General features: G+C 41.1%; 1 protein-coding gene across 1 annotated transcript; it reads right to left on the minus strand.

Moving 5' to 3' along the window:
• Positions 1 to 617: 617 nt before the first annotated feature.
• Positions 618 to 1,668, minus strand: LOC132588935 (actin, cytoplasmic 1-like). The gene has a single exon (XM_060261412.1). It carries the CDS (start codon positions 1,666 to 1,668, stop codon positions 619 to 621), a length of 1,050 nt encoding a protein of 349 aa, XP_060117395.1. The 3' UTR covers position 618.
• Positions 1,669 to 16,028: the final 14,360 nt, after the last annotated feature.

Raw genomic sequence — 16,028 nt, forward strand, 5'->3', positions numbered from 1 at the left:
CAAGGAGCACATGCATTCTGTACTTCTAGTTACATAGTATCCAATTATACCAACTGCCAAACCTTACACATAACTTCCCACATCTCCTCCCTTTATATTTATTTTTTGTTGACAAACTTTGCCAATTATATATATTCAAAAATAAAGACTTCTGGAAAGGCAGCCTATGGCCAACCCATCTACTGTATTCTTCTGTGGGAAAGGCCTGATACTGTAATTAAAAGGCTCGCTTACGAGCCACCAAGGCCACGGAAGGAGGTTTAAATCCACAAGACTAAAAAACATAAAACAATGAAAAAATATGTTGAATAAAACAACATCATACTATTAATATGAACAAACCTAACATTAAAATTGTACAATATTACTGCAACCATCCCACATCTGGAAGCCATTTCTACAGTACAGACCACCAACTGTCAACAGATAGGGAGCCTGTACCAAAAGGAGCATTATGAGTAGATTCTTCCATATGATGGATGGTTGTTGTTATCTTCCCAGTAACCTAAGTCTGCTCTAAATCCAAATCTAAATCCTTCAATAAGATTCACGATGTAGGAAGTCCACGCCATGGCCGAATACAACGAGCTGGGACCCACAAAGGTCCTTTTTCTTGGTTTAGAAGCATTTGCGGTGGACAATGGAAGGTCCAGATTCATCGTACTCTTGCCTGCTGATCCACATCTGCTGGAAGGTGGATAGGGAGGTGAGGATGGAGCCTCCGATCCAGACAGAGTATTTGCGCTCTGGGGGGGCATTGATCTTGATTTTCATTGTACTGGGTGCCAGGGCTGTGATTTCCTTCTGCATTCTGTCAGCAATACCAGGGTACATTGTGGTATCACCGGATAGGACAGTGTTGGCATACAGGTCCTTACGGATGTCGACGTCACACTTCATGATTGAATTGAATGTGGTTCCATGGATACCGCAGGATTCCATTCCTAAGAAAGATGGCTGGAAGAGAGCTTCCGGGCACCTGAACCTCTCGTTTCCGATGGTGATCACCTGGCCGTCGGGAAGCTCGTAACTCTTCTCCAGGGACGAACTGGATGCGGCGGTGGTGGTGAAACTGTAGCCTCTCTCGGTCAAGATCTTCATGAGGTAGTCGGTCAAGTCGCAGCCAGCCAGGTCCAGACGGAGGATGGTGTGGGGCAAGGCGTAACCTTCATAGATGGGCACAGTATGGGTGACACCATCCCCAGAGTCCATCACAATACCAGTGGTACGGCCAGAGGCGTAGAGGGACAGCACGGCTTGGATGGCGACGTACATGGCTGGGGTGTTGAAGGTCTCATACATGATCTGTGTCATTTTTTCTCTGTTGGCTTTGGGGTTCAGGGGAGCTTCTGTTAGCAGCACAGGGTGTTCTTCGGGGGCAACTCTCAGCTCATTGTAGAAGGTGTGATGCCAGATCTTCTCCATGTCATCCCAGTTGGTGACAATGCCGTGTTCAATCGGGTACTTCAGAGTCAGGATACCTCTTTTGCTCTGTGCCTCATCACCGAAATAGCTGTCCTTCTGGCCCATTCCGACCATCACACCCTGGTGCCTGGGGCGACCCACGATGGAGGGGAACACAGCACGTGGAGCGTCATCCCCAGCAAAACCAGCTTTGCACATTCCAGAGCCATTGTCAATGACAAGTGCGGCAATATCATCATCCATGGCAATAGTAATGTCCCCTTCTTCCAGGACTGCAGTGGAAACAGCTGCCGCAAAGGCGGCCGAGCGGTCCGGCTGTATGACGGGGGCTAAGGGAAACCCAAGGTCCTCAGTTTCCGTATCATGATTATCAGGTGGTTTGCGAGATGCAAAATGCCGCTCATCCATTTTTAAAGATGGGGCATAAGGTGGCGCGGAGGCGGGCGGCAAAAGTCGCGGCAGTGAAGCCATAGGTGACGGGTGTGCCTCCATTTGCTGATTAAACAAAATACTGTTTGGTGTAAGGCCTTTCAAACATGCTCGGACCTTGGACCATGTAAACAGAACTCTGGCCGTCACCCGAGGGTGATCTTGGAAATGGCCACCAATTTTCACCCAGTCCTTCAACTTAAGGGTTCCTCTTTCAGGGACCCATGGACATACATCATCAATAGCTTTTACTAAATCTTCAACCTCCTTCTTTGTAACAGAGTGTCCTTCTTTAGTGAGTAAAAAGAGGAGGTCTTGAGAAAAGGCTTGTTGTTCAACGGACAGTGAGGAACCCATAGTTGCTGATGTGTTCTATCTTGACCAGTCACACTCACCCAGGATCCGAAGATGTGTGGCGCGTCTGAAACCCTTGCCGGGCGTGGGTGGTGGACGAAGAGAGTCTAAAAGATTGCTCTCTTGGAAGCCTCACATGAAGCACCACTTGTCAGAGTCCAGCCCCAGCAATATAATGGTGTGAAGAAGAAAGGTAGACAGGAGACAGATTTAAAGATTGCAAAGCATGCTCGAGTACAGCTGCACAGGGAATGAATGATCCCTCAGCCTCTCTAGCACCTCCTTTTATTTCCTCATACACGTCATACCCCTTAACCAATAAGGCATCGAGTACAATCTGCTCAACAACAAGGAGCACATGCATTCTGTACTTCTAGTTACATAGTATCCAATTATACCAACTGCCAAACCTTACACATAACTTCCCACACCAGGGCTGTGTGAGGGCGGTGCATCGGGAATATATATATATATATATATATATATATATATATATATATATATATATATATATATATATATATATATATATAGCCCCAACCCCGCCCTGATGTACGCAGCTGAATTGTGCTCTCGGCCCACCCACCCTGCAGTAGTACAGGTTTAACCGGTCGTCTTATTAGGGGCCAGGTAGGAATTTTTTCACCCCACCTTATTGGCTTTGGTGGGGTGTTTTTCGCCTACCTTGTACTGCGGGCAGCGGTGTGGAAGTTAGGGATAGGATAGGTTATTTTGGTCACTTGGCAGAAGGATCAAGGGGTTTATACCTTGCAGGTGAGCACCCAGGCCACTGTACATGTTAGTGCAGTCGATACGCAGGAACGGCAGATGTACTTTACGGCTCAATGCTGTAGAATGCGGATCGTATTCATGCCTCCCACTAAATTCGCCTCCTTCTGGTGATCGGGGCTGAAGTTGAAGGGGAGGGTAGTTTTTGGCCTGGCCTGCCCGGCATTAGCCATAATCTTATGGCTCGTGCTGGGGGTTGGGTGGCTTGCCCATTATTGGACTTGGCGGGGTTGTGGGAAGACCCCAGGGCTTGTCCAATTGCAGGTAGCCCTTGCCGTGTTAGTTGTGTTAATTAAATAAAGTGGCCCATTTCCCAATATATTCTGTGTCAGCCTCTTTATTCCGACTGTGGATCTACTACTGATCTCCATCTGGCAGAGATCAGCTCCCCAGAGAAAATGACTACTTTGAAGTGTGGACCCTTTGGCATTGCACCATGCTGAGGCCCCTCCTTTCCCTCTCCTGGATCCATCCCCCAAAGTTTCCAGGTATTTACCAACACCAACCTGGCAACCCTAACTCATAGTTAGTTGAATATATGCTAATAAACAATTGGTCTAAATTATCTTTGATTTCATATATTAATTTTGTTCATTAATTACTAAATCTAAACGTGATTAGAAGATATAACCATTGACTTTTGAAGCTGGGAATGTATATATGTTGTGACAACCATTTCCACATACATGCAGTGCTGCGTCTCCTGCTGTGTTCCCTGTGATAGCTCTGTTCATCTCTGCAAAGCTTTCTGAAGGTGTCATATTGCAAACAGGAAAAATCAGCCATGTGTATTCTCTGTTGTGACTCCTACATTGCAGAACTGTCTGCTTGGGGTTGTAACTTCTATTGTTTCACAACATGGTAAAATAGAATGGTTCAGGAGATCATTCTTCTTGAGGGTGTAGAGTTGAGTTTAATGGATCAGCTCAAGAGGTGGTTTTCATTAGAAATAATCCCCCCACACACACACACTGAATGTCTTGGTACTTTAAAGAACATGTTTGCATGTATTTTTCTTGTTTTCCTTTCCCTTGCTCCACAGTCCCAGCACAATTGCACTATTTTGTCTACATAGGAATCTTTGATGCTAGATTAAAATGTTGTTCTATGTTGTAAACTGCTTACCGAGTGACTGATACTATTAAACTTTGTAATCACTTTATTGATTGATCAAAAGTTTTTTTTAAAAAAAAAATCCTGAAATCCACCTTGAGTCCCAAAGAGAAAGGTAGACAATAACAATAACTGCTGTGTACTGCCTCTTTAAGACGCTGTCCCAGAAGGAAAATAGGAGGGACTCCATGCTTCTCAGTCTCCTTGGTAGCAGCCTACAGGAGTGCAGGGCTTACTAAGAATCTGCAGAATAGGTCCAGGACAACTGTGGCCTAGAGCTCCAGAAACAGCTTAAGTAAGAATTATTCCTTATCCCAATAGCCAAGTTACCTTCCCTAAAGTTACTGTTAATAAGTAGGCCTTCAGCCAAACAAAACTGGTGTTTGTTGTTTGCACCACTTCACAAAAAAATAATATATTGTTAACCTATTTTCTTGTGGCTATTTTTCACTATAAATTCTACAAATACACAGATTTTCTATAGCTAGCAGCAAGAAAATACTCTTATGCATCCTAATGAAAGTGGTGGTATCCCCCCCCCCTCCCCAGGCCCAAGGGAATCCAAAGTTTTGTTGGGAAAAGGGCCGAGTAGAACAACTTGTTCAGCTAGCCTGACAGGCAGAAGGCAAGGAGCAGTTATTTAAGCCATCTCCATCTCCTGGCTGCAGATCTCTTGCTGCAGCTGCTCCCTGATTCAGTCATGCTAGAACAAGAAATGCAGGGCTGGCCAGTCGCTATTTGAGGATTTGTTTTTTTGGCTTTTTAAGAAACAGATTAAATTTATTAATATACAAAATTATGCATTCTACAATCTACATTCAAATATCATAAAGTAACCAAGCAACAATCTTATTACAGGTAAATACCACTAACATAATATTTCAGATAAAACAATATAATATTTTAAAAGGTTTATGACTGCAATTATACTTTCAAGTATAATCTACTTTCAAATGATTTTAAAATAAATCATATCAGAGTAATATGAATTCATTGGCAGTATATCATGTTCAACAAGGTAAGTAACTATTGGGAGCCACATCTGCACAAATGTATTGCGGTATTTCCCAGGATCAGTTGAGAAATATTGATTTATCATCTTACCTAATATAAAGAGAAAGAGCCTTCTCGATAGCAGTCCCCTACCGGTGGAACCACCTGCCAGAGGAAGTGAGGGCCTTGCAGGACCTTGCCCAGTTCCACAGCGCCTGTAAGACCACTCTCTTCCGGTTGGCTTTTAACTGACGCTGAGCCTGTACTGTAGGGAAATTGAAGAAATGCTGTTGCCATTGAAATTATACAATATCAAAGAGGCTAGCACCAGATCATTTTTTGACTGTCTTAATTACTGAATGTGAAATTTTATAATATTGTATGTATTTTAATTGTTTGTTGTGGTTTTATGCTGTGAGCCGCCCTGAGCCTGCCTTGGCGGGGAGGGCGGGATATAAATCAAATAAAGTAAGTAAGTAAGGAAAGTGGTCCCATAAGCTATTAAGCCACATATGAACTGTAGGGGACGCCTTGCATTTCCATTTAGAAGCCTTTAAATGTTTGGCAACTGTTAGAAGTGTGGTTAATAATTTCCTTGTTTGTCTATTATAGGATGTGTCTGGCCAGTTGTGGAGGATCAACAGCAATTTTGGAAGCTTCCTTCATATAGGCTTGGAAGAAAGCTTTCTTTTGATTTTTTTCACATGATTTCCAGGGACTGGGTATTCCTTTAATTAGGCCTAGTCCTTAAAGAATGGATAGGCCTTAATGGGGAATTGTGAGTTGTTAATACATAGGTAATTGGCAAGCGTCTTGTGTTATCTCAAGTTGAAGAGAGGCTTACTACTCAAGCCAGCAACTCATTGACTCTGTGATCAGGAGGGAGTGAGAAAAGAGTGCAAAGCATCAGCTGAACTGTTCATAGCTGCACAGCTTTGGGCAGAAGAACAATGAGACTTGGTGCATCTTGGCACAAGTTTTCTGTGCATATTAAGATAAACACAGCCAGAAGTGAAGATGGGTGTGTAACCTCTTGTGTCTCATGGGCCAGATTCAAAGACTAGGGTAATGTTCATAAACTCAAAATGAAATCCAATTTATTTAAATACAACAGAAAGCTACTGTGAACAATATTCCCAATGATATCAATACTGATTCCCAGCCATTGTCTCAGAGCACAGTCCTACTCACAATCCACTTTGTAGAAGGCACAGAAAGCACTATATATTCTTCCTGAGGCTAAGCCGGCAGCAGAGTCCCAGATGTCAAGAAGGCCTTCTTGCAACAGCAGGAACTCTTCCTGTGAAGTTGCTGGATGAGTCTTCAGGCTTATTCATTGCCCTAGGAGCAGTTTCCCATTCCTCTTGGTAATATGAAGTGGGGCAGCTCTGTACTAGGGTGCTGATTTCAGTGCAGTCAATGAAGAGTTCAATTGTCGGCTCTTTTGAGCTATTGCAGCTCTCCCAGGAAGGATTGTTCAGTTCCTCCCAGCTAACAATTTCAGCTCTCTCTTCTTTTTGGATCTAAAGCTTGTTCTTTTTGGATCCAAAGCTTGTAAAACAAGATCTGCCCTTCAGAGCATACCTTCAGCACTCCTCAATCTACCCTTCTTGTCCTTTCAGCTAATCTAGTCCTGCTTTTTACCACCTTGGTCATGGTGGCTCTTTCAAAAGAGTCTTTGCTAAACATGCAAATTAACAGAAGCCTATGTACACATCAGCTAACTGCTAGTCTGGTCTGGCCTAAGGTCTATCTAAGTATCTGTAATCTACTAATCAGACCTAGGCCCTTTCAAGTACAGACTTGTAGGTGAATTAAAAGAGTTAGTCGACATATGGGTCACCAATAGAGGTGACCTGTTAGTAATCAGGAGTGAATTGACCATTTCACTTACAGATTTTTTTCCCAGTAGACTACTGCTCACTGGCAGCTAGGCCTCAAGCCAAGTGTCAGCAACTCTGCCAGCATCTCAGGGGCTATATGGCTCAGACTCTTTAACATCAGCAAGGATTTATGTCAGATCACCATTTAGCTCCTGCACTGCAACCAGTTTGTTGGCTGAGACCATGTGTGAACCAATGCCAAATTCTGGTACCATAATGCTGGCTTAGAACACCACAGGGGCCACTCTGTTTGGCTTGCTCCAGGGCCATTAGTGGAAAGGATTTAATACTCATCAGATCTGGTTGGGCAGTAAGGTTGACAACAACCTGGAGGGGAAAAAATAAAATTCTGCATGTCTGTGTCTACATCTCTCTCTTCCCCTCTTTTAATTTGTCAAAATGACAGGTGAAGCTTTTCATGGCACATGGATAAATAATATCACCTGGCAAATACCATCCCCTTAAGCCTATGTTAAAAGGGTAGGACTTTTTCCTAGGCTGTTGGCAACCCTAGGGAATGAGGAAAAACTTCACTTGATACTTGTGGTACAGAAGCAAACTAGCTGTAGCAAAGTTTTATCTGAGCTAAACTTTGCTTTTCTGTCCCTGAACATTCTTAAGCAATGAGTGGGGGCAGAGGTCTAAGCCCTTGAGCACAATCAGCTTGGTGCTTGCAGTTACATAGCCTCATCAAGATGAATCAAGAAAGGAATTGTTTCTTTTAGTTTGCTTGTTTTATTGTATTATTGTACTTTGGAGGATTTTTGTGAGCTACTTTGGGTCCCTTTGAGGAGAAAACATCATAAATGCAATAAGTAAATAAAGTCTGTCCTTATTACAGTTTGCAGGAGCAAAGATCCATTCTTTTATACTAGATAACAAATAGAAAAGAAAGGTCATGATCTTGCGATTGTCATCATGATTGGGGGGGGGGGACTCACACCTCTGTGCTAACATTTCAGATTTTTTGCTTTTTGGTTCTCTTTCATTTGAAATGTTGGATCTAATGCACAGCTAAGCAGCCATTTTAATGTCCTTTGTACAATATTGATTTTCTATGTAGCATTAAACTTACTCTGTCGAGATTGCTTATTCATCTTATTTGTACCATTCATCTATGTGTACAATCTCTACAGCTAATGCTGTCATTACTTTTAACTGTATTTCTGTGAAAGATCACTATTTTTTCCCTGTTTTCTGAGTCCACTTTAGGAAAAGAAGGCTAAAGAATCCAATCCATTTGCATTATTGTGCAACACCTGCACATGAAGGAATTTCATATGTCTGTTTTCTCCCACCTACACTTTGAAGCTTGAGTAATTCAGGACAGCAGACAAGATTCCCATGATTTTCTTCTTTCTTTATTGGAAAGCATTACTTGTCAGGAGTATGGGGAGATATATCTGTCATTCATTAACTATAGAGTTTATGCACTGGTGGTATGTCCTAGTGGTCATTTAAATATATATCCACAGCTCAAATTCTGTATTCTCAGATATTGCTGCTCAGTTTTGTCAGGCAGCAGCATAATCCAACATTTCTTACAATAACTTTGAAACCACAGGACATCACTTTGTGCATGGCTTTCTATTATGTTACTTGGGGAGAAAAGAAAATGCTGCCTGCTAAATTCTATAACAATATGCTACAACACCTTTTTTCTTTTCACTGCTGGATTCCTCATTTTTGTGTTTCATATATGTCATTCAGATTTTTTTTTCTCTTTCTGTCTGAACTGTAAGAATTGTATTTCTTGCTATATCCCCACTTTACTTTCATGTATATGAACTTTCATGAGGGAACAATTTGCCCCCCTCCCCCCCAACTTCTAAGCTATGCAGTCTTGTGAACAAAAATTCTACTTTGTGAGGTACTGGCATTAAAGTTGTGAGCAGGTGATTTGGCTTCTGCATAGATTAATTTGCTTGGGGGCCATCCTTCCTGAGCTAAGACAAAAAATTGTGAATTGGAGGCTAAAGAACTGTGAGTTAGCTCACACTAACTCAATTTAGAGGAAACACTGCCTCCCGCAATCTGAAGGACATACTTACTAAGTTTTTCAGAGATCTCTAAAGATAATTTTCATTTCTAGATTCACAACTTTGGATTTTGGACACAATTCAGTTGCAGTAGTATTGAGGTGATTAGAATGTAACAGAAAATAGATTTTGCAGGCCTATCAAATAATAATTTCCCTCAAGGGTATACATAGGGTTGCCAAGTCCAATTCAAGAAATATCTGGGGACTTTGGGGGTGGAGCCAGGAGACCTTTGGGTGGAGCCAGGAGACATCAGGGCGGAGCCAAGAACAAGGGTGTGACAAGCATAATTGAACTCCAAGGGAGTTCTGGCCATCACATTTAAAGGAACCGCAGACCTTTTTAAATGTCTTCCTTCCATAGGAAATAATGAAGGATAGGGGCACCTTCTTTTGGGGCTCATAGAATGGGACCCCCTGGTCCAATCATTTTGAAACTTGGGAGATACTTTGGGGAGAGTTACTAGATACTATACTGAAAATTTGGTCCTCTACCTCAAAAAAAAGCTCCCCCAGAGCCCCCAAAACCTCCAGATCAATTCCCCATTATACCCTATGAGAATCAATCTCCACATAGAGAATAATGCTCAGCAGACGTGTCCCCCCCCATTTCTGGCGACTCTGAAGGGGATGGGCCTTTCTACTCACGAGTTGCTGCCAACTTCTTCAAAGTAACACAGACACACCATCCCAAGAGGAAGCCTTTCAATCAGCGACTGAAGCCTTCGGAGGTAGAAACGCACATGGTCCTCCAGGGACGGAGCTCCCCCCCCTCGCCGGCCAGACTCCCCGAGGAGATGCCACCCGGCAGCCGGAGGATGCAAGGACTACAGGTCCCAGCATGCACCTCGTGAAGGGAGGCTGGACTGGAGCGAATAGCAGGCTGGCGGTGGGCAGGTCTTTGTGACCCGGAGGGAGGGAGAAGCCTGAAGCCAGGCAGGGAAAGAGACACGGCGCCGTTCCACACACTCCACATCCCACCCCCGCTGTCAGATTTTTAGAGAGCGGGGGATTAGGCTGCTAATCCAGGGGTCCCTCGGCAGGGTGGGGGGTTTGGGAAGCCTAGGTATACAGGAGCAAGGGAGGAGAAAGTTCATTGCATTTGCAGCAAAATTTAGTTTCTGTTTCCTTATAAATAGTTATGTTTTCTTTTTTTTTTACTTTAAATTTTCTTTTGAAAAATTGAGGAAAGACTATAGAGTGGTAAAATGCAGTGCACATATCACTCACATTGCAAAGAATGGATAGAAGGAGCCACTCTTAGAAGAACAAATTTGACACACACTTTAAGTAAATTAGTCTGTAAAGAGCATCTTGTATGTACACAAGGATAAGGCATATAAAGATTCTCTGGAGGCAGTTTTGTGCTATGGAATACAGGAGCTACTGGGGCTTGGGAGAAAAAAAAATCATAGGGTTGTCTATTCCCTTTAATAGGTTTATCTGGGGATTTCACTTAAGTGCTCTATTATGAAATCTATGCTGAAATTTTCAATACCCAATTAGCTTGAATGTTACATAGGAAGCAAAAGAAAGCTACAAAGTCTTGAGAAGGATGGGCCCAATGTATGCCTTGCCAAGTGAACAACAACAGTTTCCTCTCTAATATCCAGTGGTGTAGGAACTCTATTGTTGCAAGCATAATAGTGACTTTGCTTGCCTATACAGACAGAACTGTGTCTGCAGATCAAACATTTCCCTATGCTTTGTTAAAGCTTTCAGTATGAAAAGCACTCTAGGGACAGTATGATTCTATTCTTTTTGCATATTTCTAGAACAGAAATAAATAATTAAGGAATTATTTTATTTTCTTTGTATGAAGCTACTGTGATCACTCTATACACAATGGATTTTTTTTAAGATTTCCTCTGTTATGTTTAGATTTCAAAAAAATGCCAAGGTGTGTTTAAAGGCCCTAGCTCCTGTTTTTAGACATTTCACCGGAAGAAACCAGTAATCTCTGTCAGTGTTAAGTGTTTGGTCTTTATCCTAAAAAAAGACATATTTTGTGTATCTTTGTTGAAGGTGGCTCATTACAGTGATGTGAGAAGAGCTTTCTGGCAAAATCTTGTCCCACAAGGAAGTGGATAACAGTTCAATATTCATATTTCCATCTTGGGAAAAAATTGCATGTAAGACTTTCCTGCATCTGTAGGTTCATTTTCTGTAAAATCAAACAATCTGTTGGATTACTTATACATATATATGATGTTTTTATATGACTGTTCTTATTGAAGGGTCCAAAAGTATTTCTCCAATAAAAGGGACGGTTGGCCGATGGATGAACTTATCTGGAAAGTGTACTTGGTGCTAATTAGCAGCTGGCCGGATATGTGTGGAGTCATCCCAATGTGACTGCATGGCACAAGAATGTTGTAAACAACTGGGACACAGAACATCTGGTGTCCGAGGATCTGGGAAAACAAGTCTATTAATTTCATTTTGGAAGAGGACTTTGACAATGCCCTTATATGGAGCTCCAATGCGTCCAGCGTGGAGAAATATTGTAAAGCAGCCTGAATCCTATAGAATAATGTTATGGATTTTGTCTGTACCCTGTTGGGAGGAGATGAAATTGATAGGACTGGCTGAAATGGTATCCTATAGACTGGGTTTCTATAACAATTATTTCAATACTGTAGTAAAATGGAGAAAGGAGGGGGTGAGAGAGAGATTGCCAAATGGGGAAATCAGCCTGTCAGGAGTTCAGGCATGGGACACAGAGGAGAGATTTCTATTAAATGGATTTGTTAAGACTTTTCTAATAGGCTAGGGAACTATGGTTATATAGAATGCATATATACACATACATAGACTTCCCTCTCTCTCTCTCTCTCTCTCTCTCTCTCAATATATATATATATACACACACACACACACACATACATTCACATATAGCAATATTCCTGGTCTCACGTGTGATTTTATTATGATATATGTGTATTGAGGTATTGATTAGAATAGGTGAAATAGGGTTCTCAGGCTTTCATGAGAAAGTCTTTGTTCATTGTTGGTCCCAGATGTGGATTTTTGCCCTTTAGGTCCCGCTACCTTTGCCCTTTAGGGTTCAATGGCCACTTGGTACTAATTAGCAGAAGTATTTGGCAACAATAGGTGATTTCTTATGTAACAGGGGTTTTGGGGGCTTTCTAGTCAAAAGATGATGGAATCTGGCTTTCTGGATTCTGATTGGATAGAAAGGGAAAGGGTGGATGCTATGGAGAAGGTATAATTGGGCTTACCAAAGAGGGTTGGCTAGTCAGATGGCTAGTTAACAGTGAGTTTAAGAGGAACCTCCTGGGAAGCAAGACCCCTCCATACTTCTGCATAGACAACCGCCCGAAGCCATATGAGAGGTAAGGATGAAATGCTTTTTGCTATCTTTACAATGGCTTTGCTTTTACTAAATGTAAAAGGCTAAGGAACCTGAGCATAGAAAAGACTATAACTATGTAACAAAGAAGCTGTGTAACCATGGGTCATGTAACCACACACACCCATGAGTCCATGTAGTCATTTAATCATGTAATCTTGTCAGAATGCTGCAGTAACTAAGGTTTAAATAAATTTCCAATATATATTTTAGAACCTGAAGTCTGGTGTCTTTGTCCCTGAGGGGTGTTCTTCCCAGGGTATCTGAATAAAGATCCCCTTTTATTATATAGGGGCAGAACCCTGTATATTTTATCTGTTAACACACCCATATTTGATCAGTTTCAATGACCGTTTTGAAAATTCATTCAAGTATAAAATATTATAAACAGAGGTTGATTTAGGATTTTAATATGACTTTAAATCATCAGCTTGAATGCCAAGAAAGCAGTTTCCCTCCATTTAGTTGTTAACACAACCGTGATCTAACTTGCACTGTGTAAACCAGCCTTCATCTTTTAAAAGTTAAATTTCTATTCTAAACTTTAAGCTTATGTGAGAAGAGCTTTCTGGCAAAATCTGGTGGGGAGTGGGTACAGGAGGCAAGTGGGCAGAAATATAGAAGGCCCACATTTTGGCCCACTAGTAAATGCTAGGAGGGTTATTGCCTGACCTGATAGCACTACGCTGGGGAGGCCATGTTAGGATAGGGGATATCAGTCAATGAGGGGCAAGGAAGGTATGGCTGTGGGCATAGAGTGCAAAGACAAGGAAAGGACCAGAGATATGGAAATGCTCAGACCCTTTCCCACCTATGTCCCATCCCGAGGCATGCTGGTTGTGGGGCTAGGAAGACCCCATCTCCAAAACTGGTGCTGATTAATGGCAGGTCCATCAATAATAAGATAGCTACTCTATGAGATTTTCTTGTGGAGTAGCAGGTGGCCCTGGCATTTATGACAGAGATCTGGGTGCGGGAAGGCAACACTGTTGCCTTGAACCAGCTTACCCCACCCAGGTTCTCTGTCCTCCACCAGTCTCAGACAAATGGGTGGGTCAGGGGAGTTGCTGTGTTTGTCTGGGATTGTTTTTCTCTCAGGGCACTTCCTGCCCCAAACATCACCGTCATTGAGTGTGGGAAGCTGAGAAGAGTTTGGCAATCTGGGTGGTGTACCAACCACCTACTGCACCATCAGAAAGCCTGCCTGCCCTGCTGGATGCTGTGTCTATTAGTCTGGGGGATTTCAACATCCATGTTGATGACGCAGCATCTCAGCAGGCACAGGACCTGGTATCATCCATGGAGACACTAGGACTTGGCCAATTTGTATCGGCTCCCACGCATCAGACCGGTCACACGCTGGATTTGATCTTTGGAACAGGTATATTACCAGATCTGGTGACGGCGGAGCCAGTTCCATGGCCAGATCATTATGCCCTGAAAGCCTGGTCAGACCTGAAACTTCCCTCCTGTTTAGGTGGTGAGCAGATTTACGCTCACCCACAGAGCCAAATAAACCCAGAGCGGTTGCATTTGAAACCAGTCATACTTATTATTTAACTCTTCTGCAGATTTTAATTCAACTTTATCACCTTGAATCTTTAGCAGTTGATTATATGACATCGCTCTATCTTCATCAGATTCAGCTGTTATTTTTATTACTTCTGCTGGCACTATCCAAAGCGGCTTTCTCTCATCACCATATTTCTTATATTTTATTCAAGTATTTAGTAAGCTATTTCTAATATAGTGGTGAGAAAAAAGACCAGCCATCTTGTTTTTCCCATAATACATATATAAGCATGCCAGCCTAATTTATTCCCATGAGCTTCTAGCCATAACAGTTTTTTATTTAACAGCATTATCCAATCTTTTATCCATGTCAAGCAAACTGCATCATGATACAATCTTAAGTCTGGAAGCTGGAAACCTCCCCTCTCCTTAGCATCTGTCAAAATTTTCATCTTAATTATTGGTTTCTTCCCGGCCCATACAAAATCGGAAATCTTCCTTTGCCATTTATTAAATTGTTTGCTATCTTTCACAATCGGAATAGTTTGGAACAAATACATTATTCTTGGCAAAATATTCATCTTAATTGCAGCAACCCTGCTCAACAAGGACAAGTTAAGTCTGTTCCATTTCAGCATGTCTTTGTCCATCTTGCACTATAACTTTTCATAATTATTTTTGAACAGATCAATATTCTTCATAGTTATTTCTAGACCCAAATATTTAACTTTAGAAGTAACTTCACATCCCGTCAAAATCTGCAATTCTTTCTGTCTGCTTGATTGCATATTTTTACATAAAAATTTCGACTTCTCTTTATTTATGTATAGTCCTGCCAATTCTCCATATTGTTTTATTTTAGCTATCAACAAAGGTATCACTTGAATCGGATTTTCAGTTATAAACACAATATCATCTGCAAATGCTTTATATTTATAAGAGAATCCTCTAATTTTTAATCCTTCTATTTCTTTGTCATCTTGTACTTGTCTTAACAAAATTTCAAGAGTTATTATAAACAACAATGGTGAAAGTGGACATCCTTGTCTTGTACCTTTGCTCACCTTCATTTCTTTTGTAAGATCTGCATTTATATACAATTTTGCATATTGATCCGTGTATATTGCTTTCGTCATTCTTATAAAATGTTCTCCCAAACTTATTTTTTCCATTACTGCAAACATGAAGTCTCAGTTCAAATTATCAAAGGCTTTTTCTGCATCCACAAAAAATAAAGCCGCTTCTTTTTCTGGATGTTTCTCATAATATTCTACAATATTTACAACAGCTCTTACATTATCTCTTATTTGCCTTTTGGGGAGAAATCCAGCTTGATCTTCCTTTATAAAGTTGATCAAATATTGCTTAAGTCGTTCTGCCAGAATTCTTGTGTAAATCTTATAATCATTGTTTAATAGTGAGATTGGTCTGTAGTTCTTTACATTTGTGACATCTCTATCTTCTTTGGGAATCAACGAAATTACAGCTTCTTTCCAGGTATTTGGAATTTTCCCTTTTTCTCTTATCGTATTCACCAATTTTTGCAATTTTGGTACTATCTCATCTTTGAGAATTTTATAAAATTTAGTTGTGTATCCATCTGGCCCGGGAGCCTTGCCCACTTTCATTGCCTTATTGCTGCTTCTATCTCAATTTTTTCTATTGGGTCATTTAAAATCTTTTTCATATACTCAGTCAGAGGTGCTATTTTGATATTTCATAAATACTCTTCCATTTTTTCTTTTCTAATTTTCGCACCTTTAAATAAATTTGCATAATACTTAAAAATTCTCTTTTAATTCCTTCTTGATCAACTATCTCTTTTCCATGAGCCATAATTTTGTTAATAATTTTATTTTCTTTCTTTTTCTTCAATTGCCAGGCTAAATATTTCCTGGGTTTGTTCGCTCCTTCAAACGATTTTTGTTGCAAACTTTTTAAATTCCATTCTAATTCTTTATTCAACAGATGTCTTACTTGAGATTGTAGTATTGTAATTTCCTTTATTAATTTCTTTTTTTCCTGGTCTTTTTTTAATTCCCCTTCTTTTTTCTTTATTTCATTTTGTAAACCTAGCAACCGCTCTTCTTTTGCCCTCTTATCTTTGTTGTTCAATGTA

This window comes from Heteronotia binoei, chromosome 21, assembly GCF_032191835.1.
Source record: "Heteronotia binoei isolate CCM8104 ecotype False Entrance Well chromosome 21, APGP_CSIRO_Hbin_v1, whole genome shotgun sequence".
In the NCBI taxonomy this organism is placed as follows: Eukaryota; Metazoa; Chordata; class Lepidosauria; order Squamata; family Gekkonidae; genus Heteronotia; species Heteronotia binoei.